This window comes from Chrysemys picta, chromosome 1 (genome assembly GCF_011386835.1).
Source record: "Chrysemys picta bellii isolate R12L10 chromosome 1, ASM1138683v2, whole genome shotgun sequence".
Lineage (NCBI taxonomy): Eukaryota > Metazoa > Chordata > Testudines > Emydidae > Chrysemys > Chrysemys picta.
In genome coordinates, this window is record NC_088791.1 from 230,013,960 (window position 1) to 230,030,763 (window position 16,804).

Sequence of the window (16,804 nt, forward strand, 5' to 3'; positions counted from 1 at the left end):
TTGGCAGCCGGTATCAAGCAGAGTGTCCCTGGAGCCGGTTTTTGTTCAACTTCTTCATTAATGATCTGAATGATGGGATGGATTGCACCCTCAGCAAGTTTGCAGATGACACTAAGCTGGGGGGAGAGGTAGATATGCTGGAGGGTAGGGATAGGGTCCAGAGAGACCTAAACAAATTGGAGCATTGGGCCAAAAGAAATCTGATGCGGTTCAACAAGGACAAGTGCAGAGTTCTGCACTTAGGACGGAAGAATCCCATGCACTGCTACAGGCTGGGGACCTACTGGCTAATCAGCAGTTCTGCCAAAAAGGACCTGGGGATTACAGTGGATGAGAAGCTGGATATGAGTCAACAGTGTGCCAGCAGATTGAGGGAAGTGATTATTCCCCTCTATTCGGCACTGGTGAGGCACATCTGGAGTATTGTATTGAAAGGATGTGGACAAATTGGAGAGGGTCCAGTGGAGGGCAACAAAAATGATTAGGGGCTGGGGAACATGTCTTACAAGGGGAGGCTGAGGGAACTGAGCTTATTTAGTCTGCAGAAGAGAAGAGTGAGGGGGGATTTGATAGCAGCCTTCAACTACCTAAAGGGGTGTTCCAAAGAGGATGGAGCTAGACTGTTTTCAGTGGTGGCAGATGACAGAACAAGGAGCAATGGGGGAGGTCTAGGTTGGATATCAGGAAAAAATATTTCACTAGGAGGGTGGTGAAGCACTGGAATAGGTTACCTAAGGAGGTGGTGGTATCTCCATCCTTAGAGGTTTTTAAGGCCCGGCTTGACAAAGCCCTGGCTGGGATGATTTAGTTGGGGTTGGACCTGCTTTGACCAGGGGGTTGGACTAGATGACCTCCTGAGGTCTCTTCCAACCCTAAGCTTCTATGATTCTACTCTTGTAAACATTTTTGGAAAAATCACTAAGTAAAGATGACTCACATATAGGTCAGGCATTTATAAAAAACCACACACCACAACACACACAAAAGCAGTAATGGCTGAGAAGGCCGCTTTAGCAACGAGTAACAGATGAAGCTTTCAAAAGGAAAAGATGAAGACTTAAAAGGAGACATTTCTTATATTATAGTAAATATATGCCAAGAGCACTGTTGACCAAAAAATATAACAAAACAAATACTGGGAACTAAAACCAAACTGAAATGTACTTTTCTTAACATAGAAACTAACCATGAAACGAGTGGGAGTTTAAATATTAAAATACTATTTAAAATAAGAACCATAAAGCTAAAACAAAGCATTTTAAAAAGCCATAAGAAAATGATACTAGTTACCAGACCTGAATATTTACACAATACATCTAAAAACAGATGAGTTACTCATCAAATAACTCAGCAAGTTGGGATGGCAAGTTATTATACCCCAGACATATTTTCATTCTCTGTATATTGCAAACCAGAATTGTAATAAGAGCTACAATGGAATCAACTACATCAGTGGTTCTCAAACTGTGGGTCGGGACACCAAAGTGAGTCGTGACCCACTTTCAATGGGGTCACCAGGGCTGGCTTAGATTGGTGGGACCTGGGGCTGAAGCCCAAGCCCCACTGCCCAAGGGCAAAGCCAAAGCCCGAGGGCTTCAGTCCTAGGTGGCAGGGCTCAGTTTGCAGGCCCCCTCCCTGGGGCTGAAGCCCTTGAGCTTCAGCTTTGAGCCCCCCTCTTTACCTGGGGCAGTGGGGCTTGGGAGGGCTCAGGCTCCTGTCCCCCCTCCTGGGGTCCTGTAATAATTTTTGTTGTCAGAAGGGGATCGCGGTGCAATGATGTTTGAAAACCCCTGAACTACATTATAAACAGTAACATCTCTAACATTTTTGACACTTCTCAAATAAGAGGCCTATGTGCTTTTCTTTTTTGATAATTTATTATGGAATACATCTGTTTATTTAAATATAGTATATAGCTACAGAAGCAATTAAATTACTGATTAAAATCATATCAGTTTAGAATATTGTTGATACAAACAAGAAACATGCTTTCTACTATAAAAAACACACATGAGCATCACTAATCATAAAAGGACCATATGGGATAACAGGTTTAAAAATAAAAGAAACAAGAAATTCTTCAAAAGTAGCGATAAATGATGTATGCTTTTCATATAGGAAGCACAGCTTGATAGTCTCCTAATTTAGAATTTGTATTCACTTATAATGAACATGACTTTTTTTTAATACGATAACCCTGAAGACCTTTCAAACTGTATTCATTTATTATCTTTTAAATTAAGAGCCAGTTTCTGCATAGTTACCCATGCAAGTAGTCTTATTGGGTAAAACCCTGGCCCAAATGAACTCAGTTTTGCCATTACATTCAATAGAACCATGTTTCACTCATTGACTCTTATGGACTTGTCAGGGTAGTAAAGCAAGCAGAGTTTGGCCTTCAGTTTTGGAATCCAGGGCTGATGACCTATAAGATTCACTTTAACTGTGTATTCTGAAGTGTCCTACCATTATGCATTGTAATGATAATGAAATACTTTTAAAATAACTGTGCATTCATCAAAACATTGTGTTTTACTTTATAGAAAACCCTATCAAAGCATGTTCACACTAAATAATGGTTTTCAAGCTGTGGAATCTGAAAGATAATATACTTGGAGTTAGGTCAAATGAGATAAAAAGACAGTCAGCAGCAGATTTAATGCAACTCCAGGTCATCAGATAAATATACAGATGTACATATTGTCAGAAAGTTTTCATTTGCTTTTCCAGATAAAACAACTGTATGTGCGAGGTCAAAGTCAGGAGAGGCAAAAAAACGTTCTACGGATCTGAAATAAATAACTATGGCCAACATTTGTTCATTGGTTTTAATCGAAATTTACCACATTACCTGAAGAAAAGCATGCTGAAACAAAGTAGAGTGTTTCCTGTCCATTTAGACAACTTCAGTGAAGGACTTGGAAATACTGTACCAGGATAGATGATCATTTTAAATGGACAGTAAAAATAAACTAAAGTACTGGAGAGGTCATGGCAATACTGTGGGGGACCTGGTAACAATAGCGTTCTGTGAGATCACCAAGTTCTTGTGCTACTTACCCAAGGATTTGCTTCCCACAAAAAACAACAAGCGAAAAATCTTTCATAGACCTGTAAGCCAGTGCAGGGCCCTGTTCAGAATCTGGAGCAACAGGGCAATCAAGGTTTTGCTCTTTTCTATGGTCAAAAATTAGTAGGCATGAACTTGAAGTGGCATGGTGGGAATGAATTGCCAGATTGTGCTTAGAATTTCAGGAATCATGCACTTTGTTCAGCAAGCCAAGGTACATATCTAAGTGCTAGCTTCTAGAGTAGCTGCATTTTTGGCTAATGTATTTCTGTGCTGCCTGTGGTGGGCAGAGAAAGGACAAGGGAGTTCCATCAATAGCACCACAAAGTTGGGAAAGGCCTAGCTGCATTCAAACCCATCTGTTACTTTTTGGATATTTTAATGGCAAACACACTCCTCTGCCGGTCCTCATTTATTGCTGTACAGACACTTCTAGCACAACAGGTCAAATTGTCAACTAGCCTATACCAAATATGTGCTAGTAAATTGTACCTGTATACTACAGCTCGCATCCAAGTGTACTTCCACAGTACCACAGGGCCAAGCTCTGCTATTATCTCTCTGCAGATGTCCTGACCATTCAGAAGTTCTCCAGCTCCTCATGGTCTTCCTAGGCTGGTGCTCCTCTTGCACCAGGTCATAACCAGAAAGCAAGTAAGGAAGGCACTCATCTCAAATTACTCATCCTGAATTTCCCTAGATCAATGTTCTTAGTAGCGTTCTATCCATTTTGCCCATTCATTGCAATCTAGAGATATTTAGTTTCCTTGTAACTTCTGCTATAGCCTCTTCTGGGGATCAGCAACCACTCAGCCTCCTACATCATCCCTTCTCAGATAAAACAAACAAAGAGGTGGCACTGCTTCCTCGGGGGTGTAGACCATGTTGAAGTTCACAATAGAAGCAATAATGAATAGGCCTGGGAAACTCTGCTGCGATGCCTACAAAAACTGGACAGTATTTAAACACCTGGTGCACTGTACTACTGCTTTTCGTGCTGATCAGTATTGTCTCCTTGTTACTTTGTGCTTCATCACTTGTTTGCTACACTTACTTGTTGGTCTCTTGTCTTATACATAGGCAGTAGGGCAGGAACCTTGATATTTCCTTGATGTTTGTACAGAGCCTAGTACAGTCGGGCCCTGACCTATAACTGGGTTCCTAAATGCTACTGCAATACAAATAATTAATAATGATATCATCCTGGGATACTCGTACCTAACTCTTTAGAACACCTTTCATCTTCCAGAACATTTCACTACATGGGGGCTAACAATTTAAAAGTTATCTAAAAGTGCTTGCTCCCAACTGCAGAGGTAGGCATTATGGCCATTTTAGGATCTCAGATAAAATGGTACAACTACACAAATTATATGGCTATGCCAAAATGTTATTTTCCCCTACGACTCTCCACTCCCCTCTTCACCCTCTCCCAAAAAGTGTGTTGTTGTGAGGATGCACTGAACTATTGCAAGGACAAATGTTACAAACCATTTCATGCAATCAGTATCACTGCTGTATTTCACTGGCCTAGATGAATATAACTTTAGATATAGCCAAAGGATTTGGAATAGAAGTGTCAGCTGAACCATAGCTTTAGAATCTCAGCAGCAGTGCTTTACTACTTCTTTTACAGCACGTTAAATACACAGCTGAACAAATGTATTTGTCAGGTGTCAAAGCAGAGCAGAGAGCTGGACATGACAAGGCTGCAATCACCAAAAAGGCCAGGCCTAGTAGTCAACTGACCGGTGGCAATTTGGAGTCCTTAATACAAGGAATTAGCAAGCAGAAGCAGGAAACAGGAGGTTTGCAAAGGAGTGACTATGTGACCCTTGAGGTGCTCACTTGCCATGTGCTTGCTTGATTACAGTTGCTCTGTTGGGGGGTGGGCCGTGGGCCAAGCCAAGCAGCCTTTCAGGCTTGGCAGAGAGCATACTAAGGAGGCTCTAGCCTGCTATCTATTAAGAACATAAGAACGGCCGTACCGGGTCAGACCAAAGGTCCATGTAGCCCTGTATCCTGTCTGCCGACAGTGGCCAATGCCAGGTGCCCCAGAGGGAGTGGACCTAACAGGCAATGATCAAGTGATCTCTCTCCTGCCATCCATCTCCATCCTCTGACAAACAGAGGCTAGGGACACCATTCCTTACCCATCCTGGCTAATAGCCATTAATGGACTTAACCACCATGAATTTATCCAGTTCTCTTTTAAACGCTGTTATAATCCTAGCCTTCACAACCTCCTCAGGTAAGGAGTTCCACAAGTTGACTGCTCTGCGTGAAGAACTTCTTTGTATTTGTTTTAAACCTGCTGCCTATTAATTTCATTTGGTGACCCCTAGTTCTTGTATTATGGGAATAAGTAAATAACTTTTCCTTATTCACTTTCTCCACATCACTCATGATTTTATATACCTCTATCATATCCCCCCTTAGTCTCCTCTTTTCCAAGCTGAAGAGTCCTAGCCTCTAATCTCTCCTCATATGGGACCCGTTCCAAACCCCTAATCATTTTAGTTGCCCTTTTCTGAACCTTTTCTAGTGCCAGTATATCTTTTTTGAGATGAGAAGACCACATCTGTACGCAGTATTCGAGATGTGGGCATATCATCAATTTATATAAGGGCAATAATATATTCTCTATCCCCTTTTTAATGATTCTTAACATCCTGTTTGCTTTTTTGACCGCCTCTGCACACTGCGTGGACATCTTCAGAGAACTATCCACGATGACTCCAAGATCTTTTTCCTGACTTGTTGTAGCTAAATTAGCCTCCATCATATTGTATGTATAGTTGGGGTTATTTTTTCCAATGTGCATTACTTTACATTTATCCACATGAAATTTCATTTGCCATTTTGTTGCCCAATCACTAAGTTTTGTGAGATCTTTTTGAAGTTCTTCACAGTCTGCTTTGGTCTTAACTATCTTGAGCAGTTTAGTATCATCTGCAAACTTTGCCACCTCACTGTTTACCCCTTTCTCCAGATCATTTATGAATACGTTGAATATGATTGGTCCGAGGACTGACCCTTGGGGAACACCACTAGTTACCCCTCTCCATTCTGAGAATTTACTATTAACTCCTACCCTTGTTCCCGGTCTTTTAACCAGTTCTCAATCCTTTTTATCCCATGACAGCTTAATTTACGTAAGAGCCTTTGGTGAGGGACCTTGTCAAAGGCTTTCTGGAAATCTAAGTACACTATGTTCATTGGATCCCCTTTGTCCACATGTTTGTTGACCCCTCCAAAGAACTCTAATAGATTAGTAAGACACGATTTCCCTTTACAGAAACCATATTGACTATTGCTCAACAGTTTATGTTTTTCTATGTGTCTGACAATTTTATTCTTAACTATTGTTTTGACTAATTTGCCTGGTACTGAAGTTAGACTTACCAGTCTGTAATTGCCGGGATCACCTCTAAAGCCCTTTTTAAATATTGGTGTTACATTAGCTAACTTCCAGTCATTGGGTACAGAAGCCGATTTAAAGGACAGGTTACAAACCTTAGTTAATAGTTCCGCAACTTCACATTTGAGTTCTTTCAGAACTCTTGGGTGAATGCCATCTGGCCCCGGTGACTTGTTAATGTTACGTTTATCTATTAAGTTTATCAATTAATTCCAAAACCTCCTCTATTGATCCCTAGACAAGGGGGCAGGGCTAACTCAGGGAGAACAGGGATTTAAAAACCCAGCTAGGAACTAACGAACAGGGGAGTTTAGCGAAGGTGTGTGAGAGACAGATACACCTAACTAGTATACTCTAAACCCAGACCAATATCCAAAGGGGAAAAAAACAAACCAAAACAAAAAAACCTCCTACAAGAGTCAAAATAATGCAGGCAGAAATCCAGAAGCAGAGAAAATGGGTGCTATCCCATTTACTGCATTGAATGCAGCAAATATGGTTACCTCCTTGTGGGCAGGTGGTATAAGTATGCATATGGCGCAAGCAATTCATGGCCTTCAGAGAGAGAATACAGGCTCTTGAGTCCAGAGTGTCTGAACTGGAGGAGCTAAGGGACACAGATGTACATAGTGGAGACTTTCAGGGATGCAATAAGGGAGGATGAAAGTCTCAGGAAAGGAGAACATCAAGCTGGAATGGAGAGACAATCCCATAGCTTCCAGATGATATTCACTCACACTGAGGTTACCCCTCCTGAGGGGGCAACCCTAGTTCCTAGGAAGAGCCAGGTAATAGTAATGGGGATTTGGTTATTAGAAATCTATAGCTGGGTCTGTGATGATTGGGAGAACTTGTAAATTGCCTGCTGGGTGCAAAGCTTGCAGATCTCATGAGGCATCTAAGGGCATAGCTACACTTACAGATGTAGACCACCGGGAATTAAACTGGCCCTCAGAGACCGCAGCAGGGAAAGCGCTGCCGTGTGCTCACACTGTCAGCTGCAAGCGCAGTGGCATGGCCACATTTGCGGCATTTACAATGGCATTGGGAGCGGTGCATTATGGGCAGCTATCTCACAAAGCACCTCTTCCCATTCTGGCGCTGTGGCTTGTGGGAACGGGGCTGGGGGGAGGAAAGGGCCATCCTGGGTCCTGTCCCAATACCCCGTGATGCATTGCTTCGCATCCCAGCAATCCCCGTGCTTCCGTCCACATTTGGCGCCATCTTTCAACTTTTTTGTACTGAACACTCTGTCTTCCCTTTCGGTCTGAGGGAATGGCTCCTGAACTTGTGAGGAATATGCTGATGGGTCTCTCCAGCACATAATGAATTGCAGTCGAGTTCCTCCTTAAGCTACAAAGTGACAGTGAGAAGTCTGACAATGATGTCGACTTGCATAACGCATATGACAAGAGATTGCTTGTGGCATTCACAGACATGCTCACCACAATGGAACGCCGCTTTTGGGCTCGGGAAACAAGCACGGAGTGGTGAGATCACATCGTCATGCAAGTCTGGGATGACGAGCAGTGGCTGCAGAACTTTTGGATGAGGAAAGCCACTTTCATAGGACTGTGTGCTGAGCTTGCCCCCACCCTGTGGTGCAACGACACGATATTGAGAGCTGCCCTGCTGATTGAGAAGTGCATGGCTACTGCAATCTGGAAGCTGGCAACTCCAGACAGCTACCGATCGGTCGCTAACCAGTTTGGAGTGGGAAAGTCAACCGTTGGAATCGTGTTGATGCAAGTTTGCAGGGCCATTAATTGCAGCCTGCTCAGAAGAATCGTGACTCTGGGCAATGTGCGTGACATTGTGGCTGGCTTTGCACAAATGGGTTTCCCTAACTGCGGATGGGATGCATATTCCAATTCTGGCACCAGACGACCTAGCCACCGAGTACGTAAATCGGAAGGAGTATTTCTCAATGGTTCTCCAGGTGCTTGAGGATCACTGTGGGCATTTCATGGACATTAACAGAGGCTGGTCCAGAAAGGTGCATGATGCACGCATCTTTCGGAACACAGGCCTGTTCAGGAAGCTGCAAGCCAGGACTTTCTTCCCAGACAAGAAGATCACCGTAGGGGAAGTCAAAATGCCCATTGTGATCCTTGGAGACCCCGCTTACACTTTAATGCCATGCCTCATGAAATCCTACACAGGGAGCCTTGCAGCAAGGAGTGGTTCAACAACAGGCAGAGTCGGTGCAGAATGACTGCTGAGTGTGCTTTTGCCCGTTTAAAGGGCTGCTGGCGCTGTCTGTATGAGAAGTTGGACCTGGCCGATGACAACATCCCCACGGTTATAGCCAGGGGCTGGGCCCTCCATAACATTTGTGAAGAGAAGGGTGAAGGCTTCACTCAGGGATGGAGCACAGAGGTTCAACACCTGGAGGCTGAATTTGAACAGCCAGAGACCAGGGCTATTAGAGGGGCCCAACGTGGGGCAGTAAGGATTAGGGATGCCTTGAGGGAGCAATTCAATGCTGAAAGCCACCAGTAATGTTTGGTGCCCTGCACAGGAGTGAAGTGCAGTGGTTCCAATGCTACTAGGCATCTGAGTTTGCTATGTATGATGCACTGACTTGCAGTGCCTGTTGCTTTCCTAGGCTACAGTATCTTTTACTTAATGCAATAAAGAATGTTTTCAAAGTCAAAAAATTCATTTGCTGAAAAGAAACAACTGCTGGGGAAACAGAAAGGGCATGACACATCTGTACTGTGTGGGAGGAGGGAAGGGCACGGGGTGGGGAATGGGACAATCAAAGATTTGCATATGTCCTGTTATGTTCAGCCTTCCTATCTGGAGTGCCGTGCAATGAGTCTGCACTTCAGGCTGGCTAAAATGCATGGTGATGGGGGTGGAGTGCAGTAGGTAAGGGTCATAGTTTGCAGGGCTGGGTGGTGAAGCTACAGGTGTTGGAGGCAGCTGGTGGTGATAAGAAATTGGATGTTGGGGGGAGTAGGTTGGCAGTGACATGGGGGGCACAAGGGAAAGAGTTTTGGAGCAAGGGCTGCGGGGGGGGGGAAGGCGCGGGCGGAGGCCGGATCTGCTCTGCCTGCAGTGCTGTGAGCACTTGCATTGAGTCCAGTAGGCACTCCATAATGCTTAGGAGCCTCTCCGTGCTGTGGTGCTGATGATCCCCATTCTGCCGGTGGACCCTCCTTTCAGTCTCTTGCCACTCCTGTACTTTTTGATTTTCAGTAAGATTTCCTTGCTTTTTTGTGGACGCTTCCTGATTCTTTGCAGTCTTTTCGCCATTGATAACATGGACGGCTGGGATCTCAAGGTTGCATCTGTGAAGCCGAAATGCAACACTTAACAGAGGCAGCATTGTTCACACTAGACAGAGCAAGGATTCTGCCGAACTTAAAGACAAGTACAGTCTACACAACAGCAGAAAGTGCCTGTCCCAAAGCGAGCGCACAATTCACAGGAGCTCCAAAATGGTGAGTAAGCACAGGGGCAAGGGGGACTGATTGTTTCAGGGCCATACTGTCCTCTGGGTTTCTGTGCCTTGGGGAGAGCCAACAGCTGCAGGGGGCCCCTATACAGAACACTGTCCCCACATTTTCCACAGGATGAGTTAGTCCTGGAAGATATCTCGCTGCTGAGGGTGACCTGGGAAGCAAGGGAGGGTCTTCTACTACACTGCGGCTTACACCCTGGCCCATATACCGCTTACCTGTGTGCAGCAATGGTCCCCCCCACCCCTCATGGCACAGTGGCGCAGATGTGTTAGCCTTACTGGGGCAAGGAGCACAGTAGCTCTGCCAAGGAATCTGCAAAAGCGGATTGCCCAGCTTCTGCATGAGACCTTCGATGAGATCACTGAGGCTGATTACCGCGATGTGAGAGCACATCAACACCCTATTCTGCATCTAGGCATGCATGCAGCCCTAACCCTTCTTTCTGCAACCCTCCTCGCCCCAAGAGCCCGCACCAAACAACTACCTTTCCAAAATAGAAGCCACTTACCGGGTACCTCCTCTGCTGTTTGTTGTTCCCCCAAGCACCATCCGCTGCGACTGGCTACCTTCCTCCTGGCTTGAAAACAGCTCCTGGCTGCATGCATCTAGGGATACCGGGCCGTCGTCTGGCTCTGGGCCCCACTCCTCCTCAGCACCCTCGCTCTCGCTTTCCTCCTCCTGCCTTGTTGAACGCTGGGCTGCTACAGTCTCTGAAGTGTCCATGGCGCTCTTCGGAGTGGAGGTGGGGTCACCCCCAAGTATCGCTTCCAGCTCTTTGTAGAAATGGGAAGTCGTGGGGGCAGCACCGGTGTGGTTGTTTGCCTCCTGCACTTTGTGGTAGGCTTTATGCGCAGCTCCTTCACTTTAACCATGCACTGCAGTGCATCCCGGTCATGGCCCCTTTCTATCATGTCCCTTGATATCTGCCCATAGGTATTGTAATTCCGACGGCTGGAGTACAGCTGGGACTGGACAGCTTCCTCCCCCCAAACACTGATGAGGTCCATCACCTCGCCATTGCTCCATACTGGGGATCGCCTGGCACGTGGAGGCATGGTCACCTGGAAAGATGCGCTGAGAGCACTACGTGCCTTGCTGAGCAAAGAGGAAGGGGAATTTCAAAATTCCCAGAGAATTTAAGGAGTCTGACGGTTGGTCACCTGAGGGCAGGGCAGTAGAGTTCAAAGTGATGACCAGAGTGGCTAGAACAGGTATTGTGGAACACTTCTGGAGGCCGATCGGAGCGTATTAATAGACCAGGGCATCCACACTGGCACCGCGGCGCTCCAGACGGGGCGCAGCAAGCTTTATGCTTCTAGTGGAGATGGATTACCATGGGCGCTCCAGCCGCGGAGTCCAGGTTCTCTACGTGCCTTGCCAGTGTGGACACCTCAGGTGTTAGGGCACCCAGAGCTGATTTAATGCGCTCTAACTTGCAAGTGTAGCAAGGCCTAAAACAGACTTATGTGCAGTGCTGGGAAGGAACTGGTAGTACATGAAGGTACCAGTGACAGAGAAAGGTAGGAGAGAGGCTGCTACATAAGAGATTAAAGTCCAGGACCTCCATGATCGCATTCTCTGAACTGCTTCCAGTTCTACATGCAGAGCCAGGAAGACAGGCAGAACTGCAGGGTCTCAATGTGTGGCTGAAACAATGCTGTAAGTAGGAGGGTTTTAGGTTTATTAGGAACTGAGAAACCTTTTTGGAAGGGAGGAGCCTATACAGAAAGGATGGGATCCACCTAAACCAAAATGGAACCATACTGCAGAGAACTTTTTAAACTAAGGGCTGAGGGAAAGTGAACAGGTGTGGAAGAGCACATGGTTCAGGTGGATACATCCATAGGGATGAATTTATTAAAGGAGGAAATCTATATCCTAATAAAGGGATAGGAAAGTAGTTGGTAAAGTACAGGTAGGAGCTAGTGAGAAACAGTCAAACATAAAAGAATCACATTTAAAAAGAACACATGAAGGCAAGCAACTAAATATTGACAAAAATGTACAAGTGCTTATTATAAACAGGCTAGAAATCTAAATACTAATATTCGTTAACTAGCATTAAGTGAGGATATTGCTATAATAGGCATCATGAGGATGATCAATGGGACATGGTAATACTAGGGTACAAAATATATAGGAATGATAGATAGGTTGCACTGCTGTGGGAGTGGCACTACATTTGAAAGAAAGCCTAGAGTCAAATAAGGTACACATTTTAAATAAAGCAAACTGTACTATAGAATCTCTATAGGGATAGAAATTCCACACTTCAACAATAAGAGTCTAGCAGTAGAAATATACTACCAACCACCTGACCAGGATAGCAATGGTGACTGTGAAATGCTCAGAGGGATTAAAAGGTAGAAAACACAATAGTAATGGGGGATTTCAACTATCCTAATATTTACTGGATCTGTGTCACTTCAGGAAGGGGTGCAGATATAACATTTTTAAACACATTAAATGACTGCTTCATGGAGCAGCTTGTCCTGGAACTCATACGAAGAGAGGTTATTCCTGATTTAGTCCTAAGTGGAATACAGGATCTAGTCCAAGAGATGAGCATAGTTAAAACACTCGGTTATACCAACCACAATTAAACTTAACATCCATGTGGGGGGGGGGGGGGGAAATACCAAAGAAGCCCACCACATTGATAAAGTAATGCACATTGGAAAAAATAATCCTAACCATAGATACAAAAAGATGGGGTCTAAATTAGCTGTTACCATTCAAGAAAAAGATCTTAGAATAGCGTAGCTGAAGTCGAAGTATCTTGGATCGAATTACCTGGGGTCCAGACGGCATGGGATCGATGGCCGGGGCTCCCCCGTCGACTGCGCTACCGCCGCTCGCTCTGGTGGAGTTCCGGAGTCGACGGTGAGCGCGTTCGGGGATCGATATATCGCGTCTTAACGAGACGTGATATATCGATCCCGGATAAATCGATTGCTACCCACCGATAGGTCCCGGGGCCGGTTTTGTTTAATATCTTTATTAATGATCTGGAGGATGGTGTGGACTGCACTCTCAGCAAGTTTGCAGATGACACTAAACTAGGAGGCATGGTAGATACACTAGAGGGTAGGGATCGGATACAGAGGGACCTAGACAAATTAGAGGATTGGGCCGAAAAAAATCTGATGAGGTTCAACAAGGACAAGTGCAGAGTCCTGCACTTAGGACGGAAGAATCCCATGCACTGCTACAGACTAGGGACCGAATGGCTAGGTAGCAGTTCTGCAGAAAAGGACCTAGGGGTCACAGTGGACGAGAAACTGGATATGAGTCAACAGTGTGCTCTTGTTGCCAAGAAGGCTAACGGCATTTTGGGCTGTATAAGTAGGGGCATTGCCAGCAGATCGAGGAACGTGATCGTTCCCCTTTATTCGACATTGGTGAGGCCTCATCTGGAATACTGTGTCCAGTTTTGGGCCCCACACTACAAGAAGGATGTGGAAAAATTGGAAAGAGTCCAGCGGAGGGCAACAAAAATGATTAGGGGTCTGGAGCACATGACTTATGAGGAGAGGCTGAGGGAACTGGGATTGTTTAGTCTCCAGAAGAGAAGAATGAGGGGGGATTTGATAGCAGCCTTCAACTACCTGAAGGGGGGTTCCAAAGAGGATGGAGCTCGGCTGTTCTCAGTGGTGGCAGATGACAGAACAAGGAGCAATGGTCTCAAGTTGCAGTGGGGGAGGTCCAGGCTGGATATCAGGAAAAACTATTTCACTAGGAGGGTGGTGAAACACTGGAATGCGTTACCTAGGGAGGTGGTGGAGTCTCCTTCCTTGGAGGTTTTTAAGGCCTGGCTTGACAAAGCCCTGGCTGGGATGATTTAGCTGGGAATTGGTCCTGCTTTGAGCAGGGGGTTGGACTAGATGACTCTTGAGGTCCCTTCCAACTCTGATATTCTATGATTCTATGATACGGCAGGTAGTGAAGACGTACCCTTTGTGGTCCAGAACAGAGTGGAATTCTCTTCAAAGCCCTCAGTGATGCTCCTTAATTGGTCAGAGGAATCGGTTTTAAACCATGTGAGGAACCTTTTCCACCACAACTTCTATACCACAGTAATCCTGCGCAGTGCTTACATTTGTCATGAAAGAGGTGCTGGGTCTCAAGCAATCTTTTTACATTCATAAGTTATGCAGCAAGCCCAGAGATGGAGGGAGGGGTGGTGGTGATGAACTGCCAAGCCTAGAGATGCTGGGGCTCAGCTCTGGCAAAGCCCTGGTACAAATTAGGCAACGATCCTGAGAATAAGCAGGTAGGAAAATCAAACCCAACTATGTCCTGTATTACAACAAACTACCACTTGGCTTTTCTTAAAATGAGGGCTATTCATAAATAATACCTGTGTTGCTATTAGCAGCATAAAACAAAGCTTTTCTTCACCCAGCTCAAGAAAGTCAATAAGTATGCTTTTATACCAAACATAACCTTATGAACCTTTGAAATCTCCATTGATAAACCAGGTAAAGGACTTTATATTTGCATATGTTATAGATAAATGAGTTTAGCTCCTACTAGCCAGATGGTTCAAATCCTAATCCAGGCCTACTAATTACAGCATACTAGTATTCGATTGTGAACAAATACTGCACACACTAAATGACATTGTTTTTATCAAGAAAAACATTGGGAAATCCGTATGCATCCTAAAAACAAAGGGGGGGAGGAAACCTATCCTACTCTACACAGCTCTACCACACCTGATGTAGTTTATTCAAGACAAGGGGCTTAAAAATCAAACGAAGCCTAGTTAATTAACAAGATCCTCAGTGAGAGAGAGAAAGAAAACCTACTCACCAGCCATCCTCTCAAGCCAGAAGGGTAGGCTGTTGTTGGTGTGTTGGGTAAGGACGCTGGCAGCAGCAACAACTCCAGCCCGTCTCCCTGGCTCCCAACAGGCCTGGGCTGAGTGGACAAATCCCCAGTTGGTAATCAGCCTCCTTCCTGCGGCTGGAGACCCAGGAAGGGAATTACAAAGTCATGCTCCCTTCAGCCCCCGCAGCAGCACGGTCATTAGCAGGGGACAAAGCCTGACCATCCGGAGGCTCTAGCGTGCATGCGAGACACACGCCCTGGCCGATTGCATTTGCAATGGGCCACTCCCCCCTGCGAGCTTGGGGTCGCGTCTGTCGTCGCCGCCGCCTCCCAGCCCCGCACTGGGCCCCCTCCCGCTGCCCCGCGCGCGGACAAAGCCCAGGGTGCAGCAAGCAGCCCGCGCCCAGCCCAGCGCAGATGCTTTTATGAGGGGCGGGGGCCCGCGCGCTGCCCCCCGCGCGAGTCCTCCAGCTGCCCTTGCGCAGCCATTTGCTGGGCAGCGGGGCTGCCTCCGCCCCCAGCGCCGCTCGGCTGCACTCAGGTAACCTGTGGCGCGCCAGCCCCGGGGCTAGCTGGACTGCGCCCGCTCCAGCGGTGCTCCCTCCTCCTGCTAGCACACCTTGGCTGCTCGCCTCCTGCCCTGCGTGCTGGTGCTCCAGGGACCCCCCCCCCACACACACACACACGCTGCTGGGGGGGAGGGCATTCTGTGGCCATGTAGCCTGGCTCCAGAGCATTTGGCTTGTGTGTTTCACTGAGATCTTTACAATCTCAGCCCCACTCTGTCTCCCAGTGCCTTGGGCCGAAGGGTTACGGGGCGGGGGGAGGAAAAGCCATAACCCCCCCCCCCCCCATCTCGACATTGTTGTTTGGAGGAGGGGGCGTTTTTGTTTGTAGAGATAAGCAGGCAAGAAAGAACACAAAACAGACGTTTCCAGAGCTGGATGCCTTAAATTAGGTTCCTGAAGCCATGTTCGGGGACTTAAATAAAAGCGCTTTGGGGCAGGGACCAGCTCTCTGTTCTGTGTTTATACAGCACCTAGCGCAATAGGGCTTGGTCCACGCTGCTCGATGTAAATAATAATTTCCGGATTTGTCAAGCTCACATAAGCTCCCTTTGAGGGGTGATGCTGTTGCTTAGCACCTTATCAGAGCAAAGCTGGTGGTGAGTGACCTGGAGCAAGTATAGCCAGAGACCTTTGCTGTGGCTATTCTGGACTGTGGGGTGATTTGGGAAGGATTGTAGGCAACATAATCATCATCCCTGAGGCTGCTATAGCTTATTTGGGGCCACACTGGCTGAGAATTCAGGCAGTACAAAGGTTAAACAAAAGCTACCTTTGCTAGTACATTCCTCAGCTTGCTCTTCGGGGAAGGTACTTCACATCATCTGCCCGTGAGTCTGCACATATGGGCTGACACATGCACCTGCATGCTCAAAAAAGAAAAGCCAGGAAAAGGTACACAACATGCACCCCTTAGAAGAGTCTTGTTTTTTTTAAATTATTATTTTTATTATTTTGCATCTTAGGATAAGGTGATAGAGTTTTGGTTTTAAAAAAATCCCACCATTAAAGAGCATGGTGGCTCACATGGAATCTAATCCAATTTGTGGTAACCAAGAAGACAGAGATTCACCACTGCATTACTCCTGTTTTACTCCTGTGTAATTCTGGTTTTGGAGTTCTCTGAAGCTATTATATCGCCTACAGCCAAATGCAAGCTAATACTGTATTTGGCCACAGTAACATTTTGAATGTACGTAGCATGTTTTAGCCAAGGATCTCAAAGTGCTTAACAAGCATTCAATTATGCCCCACAATATCTCTGCAAGGAAGTTTTGATCATCCCCATTGCACATATAAGGAAAAGTGAAGCAAAGAAGCTTACCCAAAATCACACAGTAAGTCAGTGGCAGAGGCAGGAGTGCTAGGCTGTATTCTTGGCTCTGAGTCCTGTGATCTAACCACGTGACTGTCTTTTTTTCCTACTCTCATAAATTAAAGGCTG

At 46.0% G+C, this 16,804-nt stretch overlaps 2 protein-coding genes across 5 annotated transcripts in view; both read right to left on the reverse strand.

Annotated features, from left to right (window-relative positions):
- GYG2 (glycogenin 2) overlaps positions 1–16,637 on the reverse strand; it is a 39,688-nt gene extending 23,051 nt beyond the window's left edge. For both annotated transcript variants that reach the window (XM_005283319.5, XM_005283318.5), the window contains exon 1: positions 14,777–16,637. In XM_005283319.5, coding sequence (XP_005283376.2) covers positions 14,777–14,783 — 7 coding nt within the window. In that variant the 5' untranslated portion in view covers positions 14,784–16,637. The remainder of the gene's footprint in view (positions 1–14,776) is intronic.
- Positions 1–16,804, reverse strand: part of LOC101951641 (CD99 antigen) — a 514,232-nt gene that overhangs the window by 412,430 nt on the left and 84,998 nt on the right. The gene's annotated exons all lie outside the window — the stretch shown is intronic.